General features: G+C 39.9%; 1 protein-coding gene across 6 annotated transcripts in view; it reads right to left on the minus strand.

Annotated features, from left to right (window-relative positions):
• The window catches only part of nlgn2a (neuroligin 2a), a 175,262-nt gene that overhangs the window by 51,270 nt on the left and 96,406 nt on the right, over positions 1-27,586 (minus strand). For 5 of the 6 annotated variants that reach the window (XM_067523854.1, XM_067523853.1, XM_067523852.1 and 2 more), the window contains one exon: positions 10,360-10,509. In XM_067523854.1, the coding sequence (XP_067379955.1) occupies positions 10,360-10,509 (150 nt within the window). Of the gene's footprint in view, positions 1-10,359; positions 10,510-18,213; positions 18,230-27,586 lie in introns of those variants that run through there. The other variant, XM_067523857.1, reaches the window with a different exon arrangement.

Here is a 27,586-nt window from a genome sequence, read left to right on the forward strand (position 1 = left end):
CATTGCCTAAACAGATCTTGGGCGAGAACATGAAGGTAAACACAGGAAGTAAATCCTGTTCTGTAGAGGTGAATGTTTACAGGAATAAAAGAAATGCTGTGCAACAAGGAACAACTGCACAATTAACATCTGTTCATCACTATAGTTATTATCTGGGCAATAAACCAAGCAAAACATTGCTGCAGAAGCTAAATATTCTTTGAAAAAACACAAATTACACCAATTAAAACGTTCTGTAAATTGCTGTTTAGCCAAAACATTCTCACCACAAAACAAAAAACCCTGCAGAAGATCTTTTAGATCTTTTCCATGTGTGGCTGCAATTGCTGTGTTCAGACCTGCTCAAAAAAAGCGGCATCAAAGGGGGAAAAAGCAGCAATTTCAAGGAGGAAAAGTAAAAGGAGATATTTTGTAAAACAATGTTGTTGCGGTCACTATATTTTTTCCACTTAGACAAGCTCTTAATTCCCTCATAAAAATGGCTCCTGGTTTTAGTTTTTCCTATTAGCTGGTAGTGATACTTACATCTGCAGCAGCAAAAGTAAAGACACTGGCAGCAGTGTAATGTGAAATGACATGGAAAGCCCCTAAATTTCTTATTTAGTTGCTGGGTGCCTGTTTCTCCTTAACATAAAGCTAACAGGACAGAATTGACTTTACAGGTTCTCGCTCTCTCAGGATTTTTAAGAATCATTTGGGAAAGAAGGTGAAGCTGAACCAATGCTGAGGCACAAATGTATGCAGCAATACAATAATACAACATAAAATGATCCTCATTTTCTGGGAGCTAAGAGTTTAAAGTCATTCATGATTATATTTCTTATTTCATATATATTCAGTCCCCTACAGAAGTAATGGAGGACCAAGGTCAATTATGTTCTTGTTGCTGTAATAAGAACTGACAGTGACTGACAATTCTTGTTACCCAGGTTTGTCCCTTAGATTAGTGGTTTAAAAAATAAAAAGCTCTGAATAACTACTCAGTTTTAGCCTTGAGTTTTTTTTATGTGTGTGTATTTGTAGTTAAAAAAACCAGAGCTGTCTATTGGAGATGAGCAAGCCATTTTAACTTAGTCAAAGCAGGGGAAAACAATCAGAGGCATTGCACAAACATTGGGCATAGCCAAAACTATGTTTAATGACTTGAAAAATAGATAAACCCCTGGTGTACTGAGCAGGATGTACAGAACAAGCAACCGAAACAAATTAAAAGTGTTATTATACCATTTGAAGAAATTATTATGAGCAGAAATACAGAGGCTAACATCTCATCAGCAAGAATGTATCTGATCCAATCCACAAAGAGTCATCTATTAGGCAGATTGAGGGAAGTGTCATGTCTCAGGCTGCATGGCTGCTTCTGGATCAGGCTCACTGATCTTTATTTATGATATAACACATGATAAGTGTACGGAAACATTTCATCTGCAAATTTCCAGAGGAATGCATCAAAACTACAACAGGTCAATGATCCAAAACGCCGCGGAAGAGTTTTGGTCGGTCACCAGACCTTATCTGACTCAAACTCAATATAGTTTTCAACCGGCGAAAAGGTGACTATAGGAACAACATCCCCAAAAACCAACAACTGAAGGAGGCTGCAGTGGAAGTCTGCAAAAGCAGTTTAGAAGAAGAACACAACAATTTGCTGATGTCAGTGAGTAATGAGTTGATGCAGTTACTGCAAACAAAATCTGTTCCAGTAAATCTGGGTCATGTGATACAAAAGTTGTTATTTTTCATATTGTTTAAAGTAATCAAGCATAAACTCACAGCCGTCTTTTGATATTAAACCCACACGTCTTAAGTGTACAGCATAATTAAATGAGTCGATCTGTACAGTCTTGGCTTTATTATGTAACATGCATTGAGATGACTATGCTGTGAACTGGTGCAATATGAATATATATTTGGATTTAATTTTTTCATTGCACCTCAACATGGGAACTGTATTTTTTGCATTAGTGATACACAGCAAACAAGTCGCGCATTTTTGAATGAGTGAACAGTAAAGACACAGATGAGCACACACTGGGCCAACAGTGCCGTGGAATATTAAATACACAGCACTGTAGCATTCTGAAGCCATATGCTGTTTATTATGTACAGTCTGGTTGTTGGCTGCGTGCATAAGGAGCTCAAAGGCTGTGTTAGCTTTAGTCCAAAGACCCAAACATAAAACCATAAATTCCAGCACAAATACTGACACTTTTGTTTTGCTTCACTGTACAATCAGCGTCACAGGTGTCAGTCTGAATGTAAAGACACACGGGATTCTATTTTGGCTTCACGAACAAAACTGCCAACTCCCAGTCTCCCAGTTAGCACTGTAAAACCACAGGATGATTCAAATAGCTGTCACCCCTACATAATGACGATCTATCCCCAGCGACTATCACTATGGTGTCTCACATACAAAGCTGATTGTTTGACAGGTGTAACATACATCAGCATAATCTGTCCCATAAGTCGGCTTTTAAATGAACACCCACAGCTTACCGTGGAGGGGGTGTGAACATTAAATGAAAGAGAAGGTGAGCAGGGAACAACAAAGTGACAGCAGGTGGGAGAGATGCAGGGAAAAAGGTGAGGGAGAGAGAGAGAGAGAGAGAGACAGAGAGAGAGAGACGAGTAAACAATGACATGTACTGTGTAAAAATAAGGTTCTTCAGATTATGAGTTAATATCTTTAATACAGTGGAAAAAACCTTGTTATGGACTGTAATGCTTGACTTTTAGTGACTCTTGCTGATGGCTAGTATAGAGATTACAAGGCTATATTAGCTTTGGGACCGCCAGACTGCCTTGAAGGTACTGAGACACCATATTTTTAAAAGGCTCATTAGCATAAACGGCCATGTATTATTCTTGGATTGCTTTTCAAGATTCAAGATCCAAAGAACTTGATTAATCCCAGAGGGAAATTGCTTGTGAGAGGTTGCTCTTTTTGAAAACGATCACATAAATTAAAATAACACACACGTTCAGTCTAAGAAAAAAGTCGTTTAAATGTCTTGAAGAAATTCAATACATGAAAATAATTTTTTAATAGTAACACAGATGTAAAGAGAGAGTGGTGGTGTTGAAGACGATGGGAAAAGAGATGGAGGGGAAGACAAAATAGAGGAGGTGGTAATACAGGGAGACAAGAAAGCGGGAGGCATGTCAGGTGAGAGAGTATCAAGGCCACGGACAGGTAGAGGAGAAACAACGTCTGGGGACAATGAGTAGCAGCTGTGAGAGCTGTGCGGGACACGGTCTCTGTGCATCTTACCTGTCCTCAGGAATGTGTGTCAATCTGTGCATGTGTGGGTCTGTGAGTGTGTGAGATGTAGGCCAGCTGAGGTGCTAATACCCTTTCCGAAACTATTGGACCGGCCTGTCCCCTTGTCCCCTGTCTTAAAGTCAGACTCTACACCACGCAACACACACACACACCTAACACACCACAGTCACCTATTCTCTAGCCTCACATAGAGTCAAGAGGACTTTGCTCATCAATTCTGCCTGGGGTTGCTATGGAGACCAGTGTGCGTGTGTGCACGTGTGTGTGTGTGTGCGTGTGTGCATGTGTGTTTAGAAGAGGTGTTCACTCTGTGTGTGTCTTAATATCTTCTCTGGTCCTGTCAGGTTGTGTTTCACACTAGTGTCTGGTCAGGAGACAACACACTCACACACACACGCACGCACGCACGCGCACACACACATACACACACACACACACACACACACACACACACAAAGACCCCCCCTACTGAAGCACTGAGCCGGCATTTTTTACATTCACACTCCCTGAATACCAATTGACTAGTTTTACAAAGTGTGTATCAGTAAGTGTGTGAGAGGCAGAGCCATTTTTAGGAGAATCCTTTTAACCCTGTAAGTTTGTGTGTGTGTGTATGTATTCAGTCATTGCACTGAAGTGATGGCTTGACATAATGACTGCATGCATGTGCACAGACAGCACATACGTGTAACTGTGCTGGATGAATGTCTGCTCTAAAGCAGCTCTGCAAGTTTTATTTTTAGCATCTCGGGCAAATGCAGCCCCTCCCCCTGCTCCATGCCCCCTCTCTCTCTCTCTCATCTCGCTCCCACTGTCACTTTTCTCATCTCTCAATATCTCTCACCCTATTCTGCGTGTGTGTCTTGGCCGCAGCATGTTCAGACACACACACACACACACACACACACACGTACAGCTGTACAGTATGTTAGTGTAAGTGTTGTAGCACCAAAAAATGCTCTAAGCTTCGTACCACAATGTGTCACCACTCTGGGCTCATCATCATTGTTAATGTCTGAATGAAGGCAGAGTCCCACTTTCATCTCCCTTTCTGTTCTCCGTCCCAGTGTCTGACACACGCAGTATGGGAATATGAAAAGCTCACTGGGGGGAAGGTGACGTATGTACTGTAAGCATGTCTGTTGCTACGGCAAACCAAGACAAGGTCAAGTGCTCAGTGGGCCAATGAACCCTTTCATTACATGTTTAACTCCAAACGTCAAATACCCCGCAGAGGCCCTCCCCTACTGCTTCATCCTTTCCTATGCCTCCACTTCAGCCAGGTCTGCTGCCGGATTGAGTCGGCCGTTTACCAGCAGACGGGTTAATTTCCATAATAGCAGACGGGCATCGTCAGGCGTATCCTGCTGTGTGGAGTGGCGGCTGTTAAATAAGGGTGTCAGTGAAGATAGAGAGAAAAGATCACATCTCTCAATCAGTCAGACATGTAAAAAAAAAAAAAAAAAAAAAAAAACAAAGATCAAGAGGCGGAAAGAGTTGATTTCCATCCCCTCAACCTTTATTACTGCTATTCATGTCTTGCTCTGCCTGATTTCTTCTTAAATGCTCTCATATAAGGAGGATACATGACACATGAGGCATAAAGGATAGAAAGATTAGCACAGACTGAAGCGAATAAATGTAACCTGAACAATGTGTCTATTTCTAGCATGCTGTTTTTTTAATAAAAAAACCAAGAAAGGGCAGAGAGTCTGAAAAATATCTCAATGCATGCAGCTACAGTGATTCTGCCGTCATGGCTTGGATTGTATTTCACATGATCCTGTGAAGGGGTTTGGATCGGATTGACAGAGCAAAATCACCCAGTAGGTAAAGGAGGTGGAAAGACAGACTAGTTTGTATGTTCTCCTACATCCACAGCACTTTATCTCCTTTATTTCTGAAAGCAACATGTAAGAGCTGGTAATGCTCAGGAAAAGTTTCTGCATCGGTGCATTCATTTGTGCCTGTGAATAAGGTTCCTTCACTACACTCTGCTGTATTCACACGCTTTGTGCTACTCTGTATTCGATATGAAGGTCATATCAACAAGAGAATGTGTTCATTAAAAATTGTGAGCCCTTTTACTCCAAAAAACTGAAGTCCATTCCATTTAGTACAGATCTAGCAAAGATATCTAGATATCCAGTAGAGATTTTCGCTCGCCTCGCTCCACGGTGAGGTCAGAAGTCAGGGTCAGCGGCACAGATTCTGCATCGTGCTCAAGAGCTCACGAGCACTTCAACAGTGAGGATGTTCATTGCCACCATAGCTTCAACCAGGGTCCTGTCATTATTGCAGTTTAAAAGATACATACAAAGATAGAGATGGAGAAGTAAATCCTGTGAAAAGACAAAAAACCCCCAAGTTAATTCTTTAGAAGAAAGTCCTGTGCATGTAGCCAAAGCCTGATATTCCTCTGTGCCATAAAGCTCCATTGTTGTCCAAAACCATTACAAATCTGAGACACTGTTGCACCTAGGGATTTTATGAAAGCAGAATTTAATAGTCTCTACCGTTAAAACCAAAATTATAGCATTCGTAATAGCCATTTTGATACTATGGCAAAAAAAGTCTTATATTTTCTGTACCAGATCAGGCTCAGTGTGTGTGTTTCTACAACGTCTGCTCAACATCCTGTTCTTCATGCTGATGCAGAGAAAAGACAAAGGAGATCCATCCATCCATTACCTGTATCTGCTGAGGCCTATCCCAGCTGTCACTGGACGAGAGGCGGGGAGCACACTGGACAGGTCATCAGTCTTATCTCACGGCCAACAAAAAGAGACATACACAGACTGACAACCATTCACACTCACATCCAAACCTACAAGAAATTTAGATTCACCAACTAATCTAACATGCATCTCCACACAGAAAGGCCATAGCCAGCCTGGGATTTAAACAGGAGGCCTTCTAGCTGTGAGGCGGTGACGCTTACCACTCCACCAGCGTGCTGGCCACAAATGAGATCTCAGGAGTCTATATCGTAATCTACTGTATATAGGTACAGCTCGACCAACATCATGCACACTGTGAAATTTGCAGGGGTTTTTGTTCCACAGGCTCTGACATAGTGGCTTTTGATAGATGATGACTTATCCCGGATGATCCAAATCAAACATAACATATTTCCATACACAATACGCTTTTGGTTGGTTATTTGCAAGTTGCAGCATAGCTTTTGCTGCACCTGCATTTAGCAAATCCCTTTCAACATTATTGGTACAGCGCTAGTTGTCTTTGCCTTTCACGGCAGGGTTCACTCATAGGTTTCATATGCTTCTTCATCACTGCAAGAGAAATCACACTCTCCAGTACCTATGACAGCTAATACTTTACTTCATTATTGGCATTAATTGCAATGAACTGGAAGTGGCATTACGGTTATCTCAAGGCACTTGGTGGAGCTTGGGGCACCAAAAAAGAATTGGTTAGGACTGAAACTATTCGGGAGAATAACTGTTTAACCAGTATTTCAGTACATGTAATGTGGGAACAGTTTGTTTTCTGAACATCTCTGAAATATAAGTCCCTGCAAACCGGAGAGTAGCGGAGCACTTAGACTTTCTTTTTGCAATCTGCTGCTTTCCAGAGACAGTATGGCTAAGACATGATTTAGAAGACCAGGCTTAAAGTCTTAATTAGTAGCAGTGGATTCAAATTAACTTAGCGCCAACTGTAATCATTTATATGGTCAGGATTATTAAATACTCTGCAAAATTGAAAACACAGAGCGATGCAAACCTCACAGTAATTTATGGCAGACTTAGAAGCCAAGATCACAAACTGTAACTTTTGCACTGCTGACTGAGGCTGTAAGAGACCATATCGGTTAACTTACAAACACAGCTATAACATCCAATATGTGCAAGAAGGGTCTGACACTCCGAAGCTAATCTTATGCAAAGATTGTAAGCATTGCATGGAAATAACACTTGTGTCTGCACACAAACACAGACAGGCACGCAACACTGAGTTTACATTTGGCATCAAGCTCCTGTATCAATAATTCCTGCACTGCCCTTCCAAATCAGCATGTCAGATCGCTGAAGCAAGAACACAAACACAGTAGGAACCTTTGCAGAGCAGACATTGATATGCATGAATGCATGCAGCTACACATGTTGGACGCACACCACCTCCAAACACACAAAAGTGTATTTCTAAGCCCCTGTGTGACTCACTCTGTCAAAGAAAAATGCCATCCATCTCATACGATGCATGGGGGCAAAAGATTATTCACATTTCTCAATCATGACCAAATTGCACTGGATGGCTCTCATATTTGGAAGATAGCTGCGGCTTTCTCTTTGCATGCAAATCACAATGTCTCTCTCTCTCTCTCTTTCTCTGTCTCTAAATTTACTTTCTCCTTGACTCAAAGAATGTGATGAGAGTGTCACAGATAGTGTGCTGAGAGTCCGAGAGATGCCACAAGACTACAGGAAAGAGAGATTAAAAAAGAAGAAACACAGATATTCACAAGCGGCTATAAATATAACCCAGTCGTACCAACCAGTCACACATCTAATGCCAGGCAACACTGACATAGCAGTAATCAGAGAGAATTTATTATGTTAGTTTTATTGTTAATACCAACTCTGTAATGATTTACAGGTGTAGCAGCTAATATTTATGTCTCATTTTATCATTTTTTAAACTGAACTTGTGGTAGTAATCCATTTCGTTTGGATTCCTTCTAAACCGGATTAGTTTTGCATTGATTTTGGATAAACACGCTACATGTAAATACGCTGAGTTGTGCCACAAGACTTTGTCTTATTATTTAGCCAATTTTATGGCTATTTGCAACCATTACAAATTCATTCACCTTAAATTAAATAGCCATACATTAAATCATCTATGAGAACATTGCGGCAAGTAATTCCCACATCCGGGAACTAAAACCACAGCACAAGTCGTGCCAGGTGTACAGTATTGCCAGATTGTGGACACACAGTTCATTCTCGGAGGTAGATGCACAGAAGTTGCTTGTTGCACAGGAAAGCTCTGTGTGTGTGTGTGTGTGTGTGTGTGTGTGTGTGTGTGTGTGTCTGTGTGTCTGTTTATGTTTGTGTGTGTGTTTGACTAGCAAATCAAACTTGAAGCAAGAAAAACAGCTTTTGTTTTTTAGTCCAAATTTTGATTTTACTGGTAACAATTTTCTCTTCAGACATGTTGTTGTTTTGCCAGATATCAGGTTCTGACTGAGTAAACACAATGTTATTTTTACAAACTGGAAACATCACAAGCTAGAAAAATCCGACAAAAACAAAACACAATTATGTTTGAACTAATTTCCACATCTCGGTAAGGGCACTGAAATATAAAAGAAATACACTCTTTTCACGCAGCGGTTTCCTGGGAACTTCATGGATCTTTGATAATCACGTTTAAGACTGCATTTCGATATCCATCCATAGTGATAAACTCAATAATGCGTTGAAAAGCAAACACTTTAAGGTAATTGCATGCAAATGAAAATCTGCCAACCATGTAAAGGCGATGTAAGTGCACCGAAAAACAATGCAGTCGCATCCCTCAAAAGAGGGAACAAAACAAATCAAAGTGAAGCAGCCGATTTTGAAACAGCTTCCAGCAGCCCACTGTGTTCAGCTAATGAAATATCTAATGCACTTAGTTTCCTTTAGTTAGCACCTGCCTCCTTAGAGGCATGTTCCTCCTCTTCAAGCTAAATTACTTGGTCTCAATAGAGTGAGAGAGAGCGTGGTGAGTAAAAAGAGGAGACGTCGAGAGTATTTTTAGGAAAAGGATGACAAGACGTGCTGGAGAGCTGATAGACGTATGATGCACTTATTTTTTCCCAGGATTAACTACAGCAGTGACCTCAGCAGGCTGCCTGAAATGTAGTAAAGCCACCTTAATTACTTTCTGCACGCCTTATTTTGACTGCGCTGTGCCCGGTAGTAACAGCTCAAAAGTGCATGATAACCATTCCTACTCCAACCAAAACACTCCGTAAAGCCGTTTGCCTTTTTACAACTCCTACTCTTTGTAGGATGAATTATACAGCCGTGAAATAGATATCCAGAGGTTGGAGGCGCCGGGCTAGTGCATGCAGTTAAAATGAAGAACTGTGAGGTGCATTTTTGTGTCCGTAAAAATGCCAGATCTGTATCTGATTTGCGTGCTTGCTCCTGTTTACTTCCATAAAGGACTTTCTCACAAGAAGTTACTGTATTTAGAATATATGGGTGTGAATATCTACTTGCTGAATCAATGTGCCTGCCAAAAGAGAAACACACTGACAATACACACCATACAGATGTTACTAAACTCTAAATTGTGCTGCCTGTAATACAGTAAGTAGATACTTATAGGCAGCTAGTGACCTTCATCCTATTCATTTTTTTTAGTTTTTGACTTATTGGCTACTTTTCACTTCACTATGTCACCATACTTTAATGTTTTTAGCATAATCCACCAGTTGCTGGTTCGATCCCCGGCTTCTCCGGTCACATGTCAAAGTGTGCTTGAGCATGACATTGAACCCCGACTCAGTTGCTTCCGGTGAGTGTTGGCCAGCTGCATAGAAGATCCTCCACCGGTGTATGAGTGTGTGTGTGTTTGTGAGTGTGAGTAAGAAGCAGTGTAAAGCGCTTTGAGTGCCGATAGGTAGAAAAGCGCTTTATGTGTGCGGACAATTTACCATTTCCATTAACATATTATCTGGATATTTAATGTTCTCCTGTGAGTGTAAGAGGAACATAAATTAAGTTATTTTCTGGTGAGATGGTGAGAGCTTGGAGCTTGAAGAAAGCAAAGAAAATCCATAAGAAAGTGAACTCTCGTAATGAATGCCTGCACTGGTCATCATTAAACTGATGAGTTCTATTGATGTGATTCATCAGTGAGTTATCAATTCAGGACAAAAAGTAGAGTGTGCTGAGAGAAATCCATTTGCAACAGGGCACAAATGCTTGTTGTGTTAAACGGGATGTAGGAGCAAACAATAAAATGAAAAAAAGAAACTTTGTGTGTGTATCTTTAGTTGGGCTTCAAAGCCATTGCTATTGTGTTCAAATAAAAAAGATTTGTGGTTCACTTACCGAGGACACCAAGCCGGTAGTTCATGGTCACCACAATCACGTTGCCATATGCGGCGAGCACACTGGCATCAAACATGTTTCCTGTGCCTTCCATGTAGGAGCCTCCATGAATAAACAGCATCACTGGCTTCTTCCTGCGGTCGCGAATATCTAAATACATAGCCACACGCACACACACACACGCACGCACGCACACACACACACACACGGAGGACAAAGCAAGAGAATAGAGAGCAGAAAAGCAAAAAGTCAATAACTGTATTCATGCCTCTCATATTCTCTTTGATCACACATTGTGTTAGACCCTAATACGCTGAGCAAACACCAGATTGCTCTGCCAGATGAAAACACAGAACCGTATTAGAGCCCAAGCAAAGGACTGTTGCCTGCAGATAGATGGCAGTTTCTAAAAATGAGCTTGAGGTCATTTAGATTTGAGGCAATGATTCCAGAAAACAGGCAATAACAAGGGCAAGAATCTAATCAAAAATTTCCTGGTGATTAAAGCAATAATGCTTCAAGATACAGTGTTCACTGGTTAGTGTAACCTCCATATTACTGCCTCTGACTCTTTACTTCACACTGAAGACGAGATTGAGCAACGCTGAGGGCAGATGCAGTTAATTAGTTAAAGCCTAGAATATACAAGTGTGATGACCAAATGATGTGGACAACAGTTCTTAGCTGGGAGAGCTCAAAGTGTTGTTGTCAACCCCACACAGCTCTCTGCTGCAGAGAAGAGCCGTTTTAACACAGTGTAAAAACTCTGAGGCGACACTGCAAACAAGCAACTGGGCAGGTAAAAAGGAAGCAGTGTGAGGAGACACATTAGAGCCGATGTCTGAAGAACATTCTGCGCACAATTCAACAGATAATAAAAGGCCACTGGCTCTTCATATATCACGGCTGTGATAAATTTCCATAATTTTCTCGTTTTATTTTGCACCTCGGAACTCTCATGAATGCTAATCGCAACTCGCCCTGAGCTGCAGGGACAGCTATATCAATGTATTTTTAAAGGACAATTCCCCAGTGGGGAAAAAAAAAAAAAACAGACTCTGCTATCACTTTTGCACTGGCACGAATAAGTAGTGAAAATATGGAAGGTTACAGCTCAGAATGTCAGAGAATGTAATACAAAATCAAAAAGGAAGTGTAAGATTTTTTACATTATTTAAAATAATACAGTGGATCGGAATTATTTCACTGTTTACTTAAAAACCTGGGGTGTGAGTACAGCAAATCAAACAGCACCTGATGTGTTTATTATTTACACCTTTTTCACCACTTTAACAGCCTTCTTAATGTAATGCAGCCAGGGGTTAAGGATCTGTGACTGTATACAAACACATCATTTCAGAGAGATGGACTTTAATTTACAAATTGATTTCAAAGTTTTTCTCTAGTCTTATGCCTTTTAGTGAGCAGTGGGTCGCGGGGGGGGTCTAGGCACAGCGGGGGGCTTTCCCTTACTTCTTGCACGTATGCATCATTTCTTTAAACCATGATGGCAAAACAACAGTGATTCTTTAATTAATGCATGCAAATAATGTCAGAATGCACCCAGTGACTGTCAGCCATGACAGATTTCAGCATATGTCCGCTCCTGCAGCGCTGTGTGTGCATGCAACAAGGTCCCTGATGGGCCCTCGTTGGCCTTTGAACCAGTCTCCCTGCTGACTAAGGGAAACGATACTCCTGCCTGCCAGGAGCCTACGGTAGCATATGGCACGCAGGACTTAGAACTGTGGATCTGTGACATCCCCTGTTGGCTTCTGTGGGAGTGTATTTGTGTGTGTGTGTGTGTGTGTGTGTGTGTGTGGGAGTGTGTGTGTGTACACGCACACGCATGTAGGCCTGAGGATATGAGGGAGCAGTAGTGCAGAACAACCACATAAATAACCACTACAACATCTGCTGGAAGTGAAGACAGAGAGAAGAAGTTTGGCTTCCTTTAAAACCAGTTTACAACCTGTTTAAATTATATCAAAGTTTCACACAGAACACACAATCTGACACACCGGTTAAACACTCGACCATCACACACATTCAGTCATACATACATGACGCTAAAAGTGGTGCATGGTGGAGCAGACACACACTGGGGAGAGAGAAATTTACAGACAGCTGCAATAGAAAGTCGCCATGGCAACTGCTTCACTTCAACTTGTTTCCGCCTCTTCTCTCTCTCCAAGTCTCTCACTCTCTTTATATGAGTCACTCTCACGTGGACAAAGTCTCATTGACTGTTGCCGTGGCAACATATTGCTCTCGTGCATCTCTAAGCAATGCCCTTCGCCATGTCTCTACCTGAAACTCATTTCATTTGCAGCAAATGACCACATACACACTATTTACACGCATGCGCGCGCACACGCACACACACTCAAACACACACACACACATATGTGTTCTGCATCAGTAGATAAGGACTGACAGCTACTTGCATCACGGGGGACAGAATGCAGATGCACGAACGCACGGATGTACACACCCCTCACCCACAAAAGACACATACACACACACCAAGCAGCCTGTCACAGTTGACCTGTAGACTCTGTGTCCATGGATCAGTTACAGGGCGAATCGTTCTGGCACTCTGACAGATAGGACTCGAGCCCTCGGGGGCTACAAGCTCTCGCTCTCTCTCCCTCTTCTGCTGACCTGTCTCAGGCTGTTTCTGTCTCTCTCTCTTTGCCTCTGGCTTTGTTGGGTGTCTATTACAACTAAAGTTCAGCATGCAACGCCAACAGATGGGCAGTGGGTGCACAGGTTTCCAATCTCAGGATTTACATTTGATCCCCTTGTGGGACAAACTCCTTCTAAAGCCTACAAAAAAGAAAAAAGAGCACCAACTCACCTGTGCTTTCATCACTTATCTCTTACAAACATGCAAATGTCATGTAGCACAGTAGCACAACATCTAATGACATCATCAGTGCTGCAGGAAGAACCTTGGGTTCGTACATAATATTTTGATCATCTATTCATCATGAGTTATTTTCTTCACAATGCGTCTACAGAAAAACAACAAACCATACTTTTACCTGGCTCTGCACCTATGGAGGATTATCTGCAGATGGTAAACACTCTAGCAGAGAAGTGAGCTAATGCTCTACAGGGAGAGACTTATGTATAATGACACACATTAATGTTGCCATGTCTGTCTTAAAGAGCAGTAGAAGTATAGAAGCAATTGTTGACAGTCTCACTGATTAATTAAAACAGTTCTAGCAATAAGTCACAATAATCAGGTAAATTGATTTAAATAATCTCCTTCATTACATTATTCTTGAGAAGGTTCACCCTTTACTGTACACACAATTAGCCTACACAGAGTTTGAGTATGATATCTATGATGTTTCACCTGAATCTGTATTTTATGTAAAAACAACGTGTTGTTTTGGTCAAATGTTTCTTTTTCTCAGTTTGGATTTAATAGTTTAGTTCAGCAGAATCTTGTGGCCAAACTCTAATAGTGATGACATACACCCGCCGAGGGGGGACTACCGTGTATGTGGTGACGATTGTAAAAATGGCTGTCTAGGAGATTAATAGCCCAATTTTGGTTATACGCTAATTTGTAAATTGCCATTAGTGAGTTCTCTGACACGACCTATTCTGCTAATGTTTCCGTTGCTTTTAAGCTAGTGACACAATATTTATAATTTTTGTAAGAAAATAGCAAGTGTTGTATCTGTAGATTAATGTTCACAACTTTTTTTTATACTAGCAGCATGTTATGCTATTTTGTTATGTCTACTGATAGCAGGCATTCATTTTTGTAACTGATGTCTCAGTTAAAATGCAAAAAGCATTGTTTACATTGCATTTGTTGCATTGCAGCGGTTCTTTATCTCGCGAATGCAACAGAAGCTGCCATGGACATGTAACTCATTCAGCGTCTTCTCTGTCATCATTTATTTGCAAAGTCGGTTTTCTTTTCACTTAGACACACTTTGTTTTTATCGACACTCCAACTCAGCCAAAAAGGTTTTTTTTTTCCTCTTGAATGTCTCAAGTTTTAGCGATGGCTCCACCACAGGCCTGTCTGAGTTTTATTAACATGCACTGTTGTAGCTGTTGCTGCACATTAAAAGCCTTTTGTGTTGTTACATTGTTTCCTAAATGATCAGCATACTTTCTCCACCAGTGAAAAACTGAAGTAGTTATTAGACAATCAGTCAGGCAGACAGTCAGGCTCCGTTCTTTTCAGAATTCTAACAGCACCTTGATAACAACAGAAAACAATTAAGACAAAGAATAATGATTAACTGAAAATAAAATTCCAAAAGGTGAAAAACCTAATCAACCAAACAATTGCAATAGAAAAGAAAAAAAAAAGCACAATGGCCATGTTCAGCAAACATAAACATCAGCAAAGAATAGCTGATGGCTCGGGCCCCGAGGAGCTTAGCATGGCTGCTGATCCTTTCAAGCAGAACGAAGACAATGAGTCGATTAGGCCTGAAGTTGTGTTGAGTGTTCCAGTTTAGCACACCGCCCACCGCAACCCTGAGAGACGCCACCCTCTGGTCCCCTAATGCATTATCAACTGACTGATTAGCCGTGTGGATGGAGCGTGCTCCGCTGACAGCCACTGATTTTATAAGAATTGATGTTTGCTCCAAGTGAATGACGACACATCCAGCAGACAGGAGCGTTTGATATACGTTTGGGGTGGTACAGCTGATCTTCAGGGGATAAGTGGAAGGATAACTGAGATGAAGTCAGTCAGATTATTAATTTATTTTTCATACATTAAATAACAGCCCAAGGTAAACCAATAATTAACCTCAACCACATCCTTCCTCGCCCTGGGAAGACACAACAGCAGGGGGAACGAAGGCTCAGTGTGGAGGACACACTGTTTAAAAAGCCCACATTACTTTTTAACAAAACCCTGACTGCGGGCAGAGATATCATCTTCATATACCTTAAACAGGAGGTGGAGCAATGGGAGTGGAGGGCCCTCTCCTTACAGAGACCCATAATTAAAAAGATATTGGATCACATCGTGGGTGAAACTACATCTCGAGGGGAAATAACGCAGCCCACAGAATTTTATACCTTTTCCAAATTAGCATTTCTCTTTTCCGTCAACTGGGTTGACTTCAGTGTGTGTTTTTTTTTTTTTCTCCACCATTTCAATTTTCATTTTCATTAGTATGGTTAGGCCAGAGAGCGTGTGTGCACAAGCATGTGTGGGTGTGAGGCAGAGATAAATATTGACCTTTACACTGAGGTTCCAAGCTGTAATAATAGGGAAATTGCTCACAGCAAATGATGAACTGTCATGTGTGTGCAAACACACGGAGGCTCTTTAAACTAGTGATCCAATTAACAGAAATAATACCAAGTGTTGAACATATAATCACAGACTAGAGCGTAATGGAAGAAATACTTTTGTGCACTTTATGCATTTATGAGACATATCATTTTAATCATGATGGACTTGTAGGATTACAGAAAGCTTATCCTTACTGTGCAAGTTAAGCTGTTTAAGAAACACATGGATATACTCAGTATACTGTGAGCTTCTTTCTAAATATGCAAGACATGCTCCTCATTTAAAAAAGGTACTCACAAACTGATGGAAAAACATTTCTCTAGCTGGAGCCCGTTCACTGCCCATGTAAATGTAATTTTCTTAGAATAAACTCTGTTAGGATCTCTTTACATTTTACACTTTACATTTTCGATGCACCAGAACTGCAAATTCTGCTAAAAGCATACAAGTAATAAATTTACACAACTTGACGTTTTATTTTACATTATTTGGATTATTTGTGCTGTAGCTTATTGGTAGACCTTAACATAGCAGTCTACATGTGTTTATTGAGTCGTTTTAATAATAAGTAAAGCCATTAGTTAGAAACACAGTTAGGGACAAACCTTGGGTGAGCAATCTGAAATGAGCTGCATTCAGAAAAGAAAACTGTACTCTCACATAACTTTGTGGATGTCTCACACAAATGAGATATGTGTGTGTGTGTGTGTTTGTGTGTCAATTGGAGGTCAATGGCATGCTGATGGGATAGAAGGCTGGAGGTGGAGACAGACGTGCAATGATAAATGGTATGTGATGAAATGCACAGCAGCAGAGCTGGCCTGTGGGCCACCGCGCAGGGCGAAGGCTTAATCGTTAGAGCACAATGGATCAAGGCAAAGGCCATACTGATTGCATCTGGGACATGAGCTTGTGTGACCATGCACTGGCAATAAAAAAAAAAAAACAAGTTGGACATCTGAAAACAAACAACGAGCATTTTTAAGAAAAATGATGAGCCTTTCACGTTGGTCTAACTAAGTTCCTTTTTAGATGGTTGTGGTTCAACCACCCGTTATCTAAGCCTCTCATGAAATGAAGGGCTGCAGATGTGCTAGAGGTGGGCTATTATCAGAAAAGGCCCATCACAGGGCCACACATAGCACGTTTCCTGTTCCCCAAAAGTGCTCTTTGTTCCCCTAACTTAGAACTTTTGCTTGCATGGTCCCTACAACACAAGACATAAGATAAATACAAGAAAGCAGAGAGGAAGCTAGGAAACACGTGAATAAAGAAATGAGACATCCTTTCCTCCTACGCATCACTTGAACATGATGTCTGTTTCTGATGACAACTGACAGCTGGATATACAGGTGTTAAGGAAGCTGTACATCAGATAATGCCCAGTTCTGTCCAAATTATAATTAAGATGGACACAGATACTACAATTGCCAAGGGAGAGGTGTGAATGTGATTCATCTCTGCAAATGTACCCGAAGTGTTTCGCAAGTGTCTTCACATTTATTAAAAACCTGTGTTGGCTAATTTTGTAGGCAGTTGGTCATGTTACTGCTCAGACAGAACATATGATCCACCACCTGTTTTGCATGTTATCACAACTTTCTATACTTACCATTGAATGGTAAGTTTTCAGTACTGGACTGGATACACATTTTTAATTCCGATCATCTCCATTAACTGCTTATATGTTTTAAATTAACTATGTAGTTATTTAGGTTACAATGAGAACGTCTTAATGAATTTAATAGCATTTATTTTTCACGTCAACCTTTGTTTCTACTTGACAGACTTTCTAAATGACAAACTGGTTCTTGAGCAGAAAGAGAGAATTTATCTTGCTAAAACTGCCTCTAATCATTACAATGAAAAACAAATGACACATTTAGGCCTGTTTCTAATTTCATTACTAATTTGTTTTGTAATTAATTCATCATTGCCTTGAAAAGTGCTGAACTGATGAGCTGCACTAAGACACTATTTAGGAAATTTAACCTCCTGATCTGACTTCAGTTCCACAAACCTGTGCATAAAACGAACAAAACACACATTCGTGCTTTCGGCAGCTGTCAATTACAGATATTATTGACAGCAGATAATGTGATACATCATTGCATACAGTTTAATACATTTAAAATTATCGCAGGACAGATTTTATACAGACTTCATTAATGTGTTTGACCATTTGTCATCATTGTATTGTAACTTTAAAAATGTTAATTCTTTTTTATTATATTTGTTAACATTATACATTTTTTTTGCTCTTTTAAGTAAGATGCAATTATAACACTGGAACTGACTCAAATACACAGGTTAAACTAGATTCAAAAACTACCAAAAAGAAAAAGAAAATGCTTCAGCATTATAGTGATTTCTTTGAATTTATTAGACCAAAGAGTAACAATCAAATAAAATTAAAAGGAGCCAAGTAATAACAAAATGAAAAGCCCCCATAGTGACCATTCTCACTTACATTCACACTTGCAGGCAACGTAGAATCACCAATTAACTTAACCAGATGTCTTTGAAATGTGGAAACCAACAGGGAAAAACTTATTGCAACTTACTGAAAGAATAAAATCACAGTATCTGTGTTTTTGGCATAGTTGTCTTCTTGTCCTACAAGAAGCTTTCATTTGCTTTTGTGTGCAGGTTTCACATTATGAAGGCAGCGCCATGAAGCGCTGGCAGCCTCTCATATGACTGTGATCTGTTCAGGGACAGTTAAGAGTTTAGGTCAGATTTACAGGAAAAGTTGGAGCAACAGAACAAAACTGCACGGTTGTGGAAAACTTACATGGACAGGTTTAATTGCTTCAACCGACTTTTCATTAGAAAATGTCATCATGTCACTTCTATTTATCCTAATATATTACATTTTTGTTCAAATATTTTTGTAGTATATAATATATTTTACAATATAAACATAGTTAATAATAAGCTGACATTAAAATCTATTTCTTTATGGTGCATTCAAGTGCAAAGAAAACTAACATTCAACAGAATTAGCTGCCAGATAGTTATAGATTCAAAAATATGCTTTTAGAAAATCCAACCCAACACACAACAAAAAAATGAGGCAAACAGGAGCATATCCTGCAGGATTTAGTGAATTTCTTGCAGTCAAAGGATGCTGTTTGGCAGCTGACGATTGAGCAACAGTCCCAGTGTACTGTAAACCTCTTAACACCCTGATTAAAATGTGCATAATTAACAATTATATTGCCTTGTAAAAGATTATTACATTGTCAAGCCTTTGTGGTTCCAACAGGTTTGTTGTAACATTGTCAAAAAAATGTTTTGAGGCATTATTTGAACATATTAGACCTGATATGGCACCAAATTCATTTTCCCACCGTTTCCCATTTTGTGAATAAAAAACAATTTATTGAAGGGAAATAAACAATTTATAGTCTAATTTGACGATGTTCAATTAAAAGAACCAAAAAGCTCCACTGTTTCCACACCGTTGTCCACAGACTGAGTAAACGAAGGCACACAGTGCACACACACAGTCGGCACCTGCTCCTGCTGCCTCTAATCTCTCTGTCTTCCTGAGAGTGTGGGGACGAGCCCAGAGTCGGGATGATCCTAGCTGCTGTACTGTTTGTACTCTGTCTGCACCAACTTGACTTGGCAAAACACTCCAGCTCCCAGCTTGGTGCGTTTCTAAAGTCCAAAAATAAACAAACAGCTTCAGCTCAAAGGTACGAAACGTTTCTACTGGATTTATCTGATACCGCATCAGAATAATCACGGCTATTATGCACGTAAGTAGCGTTCAAATGTATTTTCGGTGAGGTTCCCCTGGCAGATTAAGTGTGAGCCAAGAAAAAGAAGTAGAGCAAAGAAAGAGAAAAGATGAGTAGGACTACTGGGATAGTGCCAACTATGTGCTCGTATTAGACTCAACAACACCTCCAAAAACCACAAGTACTTGAATGCACATCCTGCTATCTTACTCTCTCACCACTCACACCTCCTCCTCGTCTCTTTCTTGCCACCAGCTACCCTTACTATCTCACTTCCTCTCGCTCTCAATCTATCTCACATCCTTTACCTTTAACTCTTTACGCTACTTGTCCAGCTGTCACCTCTCCGTCCTCTCTCATCATCTCATTCTTATGTTTTTCGCTCTGATGTCCATTTTTCTTCCTGATACCCCATTTCGTTTCATCTCTTGCTCATTCTCCTTCTGTCTTAATCTATCACTGGCTATAGCCTGTCGCTGTGAGAGTCTATTTGTGACCTGTCTCCCATCTCGGCTAGAAGCCCAGCGTGTCCAGGCTTCTTGTTTTGATTCCAAATGCAATTAGCAAACCTTCCTTTCTTTATTTCATTCTCCCTCTATCTGTATCCTTTTCTCATCTTTCCATTAGAAGTACTTGTAGCACTTCTACTGGTAAATTATATCGCTCACACCCTTCTCTCTCGCGTCTGTGTTATAAATAGTGGTTTGATTAGGCAGACTTTTTGTTTTGCTCACTATTAGGGAGTGGATCAATTCCACAAATTGAGTGGATGGGGAAGTGAACACACATGCATACACACTCACCCAGGCAAATAGCCCCTCTGTCCTCCAGAATGCCACAGTGACAAAGACGACACAAACACAGGCATTGTCCTTGTTTTCCCACTGCTGCTTCTTTCTTTTCCCCATAACAGTCTTCTTCTCTTCCATTTTCCACATCCTTTTCTTCAGGCCTTAAGCCTTTTGGACTTTAGTTGACCCCTATCCACTTTCTCCTTTCCTTTCATTTCGTTTTTTTTTTTTTTTTTTTTTTTTTGGTAGTTCCATGGTCTTTAAGCTTGATTGGTAACAAAATACTGATATTTTCATGCTGGATGTCTGTGTTTGTTTACTGTAGGTTTATATCCATTTAAAGATAACACAATTACACAGTCTTGTTTGAAGTACAGTGTGAAAGCAAAAACGCACTTAACCACACACTTGCTCATATAAATATCAATACAATAACCAAACACCTACTACTCACAGTGAATCTTAAAACCTCTAGATTCCCAAACACAAGCCTATATTGCTAAAATACTTTCCTTGCTCTACTCTACTTAAAAGCTACCCTGACTCCTAATTGCTTAAACATCTGGTAGTATAGCCCTTTTAGACTTATGTGTATAAATACCAAATCTATGATTATTAATGACGCTTTATTCATCACAAAATAATATCTCTCTAAATTCACTTTTAAAAGCCAACAACATGAAATTTGCATTTATCATGGTAAACCTCCTCTGGCTGGCTGAAGGTGTGGCCCCATGTTCACCTGCAGCCAATCAGAATACTACAAACTGGATGATGCCACTCTTCACCACATCTTTATGTAAACTACACACAAATAGCTCTACACAATACGTAGTAAATCTACTGTTGCACAGCTGACACTTCAATGGGGTGTTTCACAATAGTAGGAAAGCTTCAAACATTTTCTGGCATCTGTGGACGACGCTAGCGTAGAATACTTTTAGCTCAGCTACATTATATTTCTGTGGTTTGGCCATAAAAAAATTGTGCTTTGCTTCAAAATGTTTGCTACTTTGCTTTTTATATGGCTGCAATACAAAGGCTGAGTACAGACGTTATGCACTCATCCAAATTGCCTAAAGATACTCGACTCTATCCTAAAACACACTTCGGATGTTATTTTGCATGATTACTATTATCGCTTGTTATCACCACCATAGTTATGGGTCAGTATGTCCTTGCTCTTATGCATATGGTTAGGTATAGACCCAAAAAGCAGGTGGTTAGGATAAGGAAAAGATTATAGATTTAAACTAAAATACAAAAACAACACTAAGTGAAAACAGTGACTTATGCTTACAAACCAAGGAAACAAATGGGTGTCTCTCTCTCTCACACTCCTGTTCCAGTCAAATTAACTACAGCCGCTAGATGTTAACCACACGTCTCAATAAGACTGTTAATATTGATGGTATAATACATATCAGGTGTCCCAATGAGCAGTAACTTGGGTGTGATAACCGGTGATAGCTCACTATTCAGTGGCTTGATGACACTTGAATCATGAATTATAACTACTTTTTACTCACTCCTATAAAACAACTATACAACTCTTGTACATCTGGGCTATATGTGCATACAAACTATTAAAAGTTGTGTAGGGGTTGAATGTAGATTGAGCATTAGAATGTGGATGGACTACAAAATGTGGAGGTGAGCAAAAGGAATTGCAATTGGATGCTAATTTATCTTTGTCTATTTATTTAATACAATAGATACAAATATGAATGAACTGAACTGAACAATGTACTGATTAAGTTGCACTACGAATAAAAAATAATAATATGATTTTTTTTTTATACGGCATATGTTGCAAGTTATTACTTTAGGAACAAGTAAAGGGAATGGAAGTCAGTGGAAGGCTCTCAAGCAATCATGCATGTAGATAAATGTGTGCATGTGTCTTCTTTGCGTTTGCACATTTGCACATATGTGTATGTTCATGTAATCAAGCACGCTGCAAGGCTCCTGCTCATCTCGCTTCTCATCTGTCCTCACGCAACCTCTCATTATCCCTGATCCACCTCCCTCTCGCTCGGCCTCTCTGCCCTCGTTACTCCCCTCCCTCCTGTAACGATCTGGCCATTACTGGGGCTGCCGTTCCAGCCCTGGTTTCACAGGGTGTCTGGGGTCTAATTGGGACTGAACAAGTGTGTATGTGTTGCTGTAGGTTTCGTTGAGCAGGATTCGGGGGCTGGCATGTCCATCATCACATGAAGATGTACTTAGTGATTCTTAAACAAATTCATATGCACCTTAATTTGTTACAAAGGTATTATACACATGGAAATATGTTCCTGTTTGGGTCTTCAGTTCTTGTAGTTTAATAATTATAAGTATGCAAATGTATAATTGCAAAACATGCTACTATGTTTTTAATTAAAACTGCACATGCTACAGCAAGATAGTATTCTGCCTGTTATAAATGTATACTACCCCTAATTATATACAAATGCAGGCTATACAAAGTTTATGTTTACATGACCGTGACCTCTTGTCTTGATTAATTGTTCATGTTAAACTATTGCTTATGGATTCAGGAGAGCGATTAAAGTGTTTTGGCACAACTGTGGATTAAAACTTATCTATTCTTTTTCGAGTGTATGACTTCCAGCAGGAGGAGCAGAGAAACAATAAATTGGGTGTAGTGGTCTCTGCTGTCGTCTCCATTCAGACAACAGTGTTCCCATTAAGCAATGCTGTCAGTTCTGCCACTACCCACCGCTCTCCATTTCATAAATAACAATACCTCCTTAATTGGAATGCTATTCCGACAGTTAAAATACAATCCAGGTGAAGAGACACAAACACAGCAAGTACAAAGTGAGAAAGAGTCAACACACCCTGGAAAAAACAGAGGCTAGTCAAAGGGAGTGGAACTTTAGTAACTTAACAAAGCAACTTTGCCTAAAATGTAAGAACAGAACTGCATGTGTGTGCACTATAAGAGGAACGATTCATCTTCTTCGTTGCGTGTGCTTCCTCTGGAGGGAGGCAGTTTGAGCCGTGATCTCTGGGATCTGCCATAAAGCAGCTCTGCAAGGAGCTTGGCTACATTTCACCATGGGGGGGTGTGTTGGTGTTTGTGTATTGAAGTGTAAGTGTGTGTGCAGTCATTCATTTGTAATCAAACATATTTACATGCATGGAGATGTTCCTGTTTGTGCTCCATGTCACCGCAGGGGGATATGGATTATCAGCAGCCACTTATCTCATCTTGTCTGTCCTGACATTTAATCTCATAGTGGAGCAGCAAATTCCACTTGTGCTCCAGAGGTGTCACACCCTCTGCTCTGATTGCTTTATGCAACTTAGCTTCACCACACCAACATATTCCCCATATGTGCAACTAAACCAAAAAGTATGCTAATGAACATCAGCACTGGTGTTCATTGCATCATCTTGGCACACGACTCATGGAAGTTTTCCACCTGCAAGTCCCACATGATCACAACTTCCGTCTGTGATGAGTCAAAGTTAACTTTTTGGCTCCACTTCCGTAAAGTGAGTAAATAAAGTACCTGCCAAGAATATTTTCACTTGGTAATCTATTTATACACATCGCAGATAAATAGGACACTCTGAGTGTTATCTAACTTATGATTATATTTGAATTTTGTTTATGTATGTTTATCCACAAATACAGCTGAAGAATGACTTTCTACATTTTACTGCTGTTTTTGTGCATCTAAACATGAGTCTCAATGATAAAAACATGGTCCAGTTGACATGAGTGGATACACTGATGAAAAACCAATAAACTCCTGTTTTTTAAATGATTTGCTCAGTATAAACATTTTTACATGTTGCATATATTAGGATTAATATTACTCATCATATTTGTGTTGGTTAAAAACATAATGTGAGCAGTTAAAAAACATTCCTCCATATTTTTGTTTGATGAAGCAAATTAGTTGCATGATTACAACATGTCCACAATAACTAGTTGAAGTTTACAATTTGGAACAATACAAAAATGAATCTTTTATACCATATGATAACTGTCCAACATCACAATGATGTCAGGACGTGAATAATGCACTACATTATGGTAATAAGGTTTTTCTCAAAAGTTATTAATTATGTTCCTTCTTGTCAGTCAAGTTTTTTAAAAGTCCAAACTTTCCCACCAACAGATGACAAAGAGTTGGATGCAACCACCTTATAACTACTGTAAGAATAAAGTACAAATGGACTTCAGTTTGTGGAATTCATTTTGAAGATGGAAAGAAAACTTCAGATTGACTTCAGTTTTTTTTTTTTTTTGTCGTCAAATGAACAGGCGATAAGTAGCAAATAAGAAATATCAAGACGACCTTATGACATTAAAGATTTTACGACTTCAGCTTGGAAATATAAAAATAAACTAGTCTACAGTCAAGGTAAAAATGCAAATGTTAATTCTGTACATTTACATATGTGTTCTCAAGCCTTTATTGCCAAATATATTATAATCTTATTGTGATTCCCCAATTAATCGAAGCTTGAGTGGCTAACTATATCACACACTGATCTTATTAAATAATCTTGTATTAACATTTTTTGGTAACGAAATAGCCGTTTTCCTCTGTACTAAAGAATAGTCACAACAACAACACTTATTAAAGTTTAATATTTTCATTTTGAGACCACCTGTACGTCCCAGAATCCCAACACACTTTAACTACTGGACATCATTGGGAAATAGGACAATCATGAGACAGATTTGGAATGTTAGCAGGGGTTGAACGAAAGTGAGCTTAAAATATCTCTAAAGCCTCATCCATCACCAGCTCTCCATCTATCTATCCTGTCTATCCCAATGGAGAAAACATTCACTTTTTCCCAACCATATTTCTAATACAACATTGTCGGAAATGGGCTGCAGACATAAATAGCAGAGGATTTACTCCTGTAGCCATTAAGAAGGTCAGCTGTCAGGAACTATTATATCCTCAATTTAAATGCAGCATTTTTCTCACTATGCTACTCAGGTACCTTGTAGGTACTACACAGTGCACATTTTTTGTTCTGTTCCCATTTTTCAATGTGCACATTTCACTGGGAATTACATATTTAAACGCTCCCTTGCTCATATGCAGTATGCTTGATTGTACATTTCAGCTCTTAAACTATGTGTCATCCATCCGTTAAATTAGAGTATAATTCTGCAGTTCATCAGTAATATTACCGATCTGACTAGTGTCTGCTGGGAGTCCTTCTCTGCCGTACAGTCTAAACTTCATTTGTTTCAGTGAGCACTTTAAAGTTTATTGATTTGGATTAAATAGACCCACAATAGCACTTGGCTAGCTCAAAGCCGGCATTGGGGTATTTACCAAGGTCCAGCAGTGGAGAGAAGCTGAGCCAGCCTTCACCGTTTTTTTTCCTCAGTGTCTTGTAGCCATTACACGTTGTAATAATCTCCTGGTATCTTCCAGGCCCTTTTCTCCCTGCCACTTCCGCAGCCTCCCTTTCTTTCCTCCTCATGTTCTTTGTCTTGTCAAAGGGTTTCAAGCTCGATAAAATACTATCTGTCAGCGTGCAATGGAGTAGGTGTATTCGACACGTTATTGACACATCCTTGACACAACGTGGGCTGAGCGCGGCGGTAATGGGGAGTCTGGGAGCTTCAGCAGCAAATAATCGACAGGCCCACCGAGACACGAAGTGATAGAGAGAGACAAAAGATTGAGTCTCTGTAGTAATGTTAAAATAAAGTTCGTTTGACAGTGCTGTTGATCCTTTCCTGTAGAAGTTTCTATCATGTTCTGTGCTGGGCTCTTTTGTACTGTGCCAAACCGTGCTGTGCTGTGCTACTTCACTCCTTGTCACGCTAGCGTGTGTAGTTCTCTGCACAAGGCTGCACAAAAACCACACGTTATGTTGTTTTATTCTGGAGATTCACATAGAAAGCTGTTCACATCTGCTCTAAACTTTTTTTTCTTTTATTCACTTTTCATCGTTTTTCAGCTTTCTACTCCATCTTATCCCTGTCACCTCATTCCAGTCAAAACCCTCCAATAATGTCATTTGAACTCACATAAGGATGTAGAAATGTTGAAATAAATAATAGTGTGAATGCTAGCATTCATATTTTCTGTTGCTACTCACAGTTTCCTTGTTCTTTATTATTTTGGCAATTTAGAGACGTCGTGGTTACAGTGTGTATTGCACAGGACATAGAATTTTACACTCTCTACTGTGAAAAGCCTGCAGGAAAATGAAAGACTTTTGCATGAGAGCGTCCCCCTGGATGCTCCTACTGTAGTTACATGAAATAAATGAAACGTGCCAAGCCTCTGTCCTCACATGGCGCCGTTTTCCCAAAATGAGGGATTGTGAGTGAGTGAGAGCGAATGTTTTCGAAGTGAATGTGCATGTCTGAGAGCACGAACAGAGAAGCCGATGTGGAGAGATGCTGCATTGCCCACAGGCCAGCGTCTGCTCACAGAGTTATAACCGCAGTGGAAATGCCACATAACAAGCAGGGGAGGAGTTTAACAGGCAAGAAAATGGGACAAAATCGAGAAAGAATTGTAAGAATCCTATTATTCCTTCTTATAAATCTACCATCTTGCTGTCCAGTAGAGAGCATCGTGAATGTCTTCTGTTGTTTGACTTCTCTCTGCGATAAATCCACACTCCTTGACATCATTCATCTAGCTTTTGCCATCAACAAACACAAAGCATCGAGACGTGACTTTATCTGGTGAGGCCATCACTCTAACTAATGTCCCTCTGTGTCTTTTTGTCAGTTTTTCTTGTCTTTCACTCACTTATTGTCCTCATTTACCGCCATTTCTGCTAAAATGTGTTTCTCTGTGATCCTCACATTAATTTGCAGACCCCTGCCACTACCAGCAGTCTCTGGCAGCCAGAGAATTCTGTTTGGGAATGCTCCACGACATTCAAGTCATTTTCTGGTATTACGCGACATATTCAATTAAAACTCTCGCATTCAGCCGGTGAGAGAACCACTTTCTGCAGAGCCAATGTTGCAAGGAGTTAATCAAAAGCCTGTTACAAAGCCATTGTTTTGGCTTTGAGCATACAGTAAAAAAATAAGGTTTCACAAGCCCATGCTGCCTCGCTGGTACTAATTTCAGACCCTGCTAGCATTTGCTTAAGTATTCTGCTTAAGAGCAGGGGCATTTGCTGTTTACAACCTCCTGGATGAGATAAATAACGTCCTAATAATGAGATACAGAAGTATGAATGCTGACAGTGCTCTGCTGAACTGCTATCACTGGATCCTGGTCATTACTGTTTTATTGTGGTCATTGTTGTTTATCCACAAGGATCTGAGTCATTAGTTTTTGTGTATACAGTGGTATTTAAAAGCCTGGTACAAGCACAAAATATCTAGGATATAACTTCATCTATTATATCATATATTACATGGTATTATAACATTG

This window comes from Channa argus, chromosome 12, assembly GCF_033026475.1.
Source record: "Channa argus isolate prfri chromosome 12, Channa argus male v1.0, whole genome shotgun sequence".
Taxonomy (NCBI): Eukaryota; Metazoa; Chordata; class Actinopteri; order Anabantiformes; family Channidae; genus Channa; species Channa argus.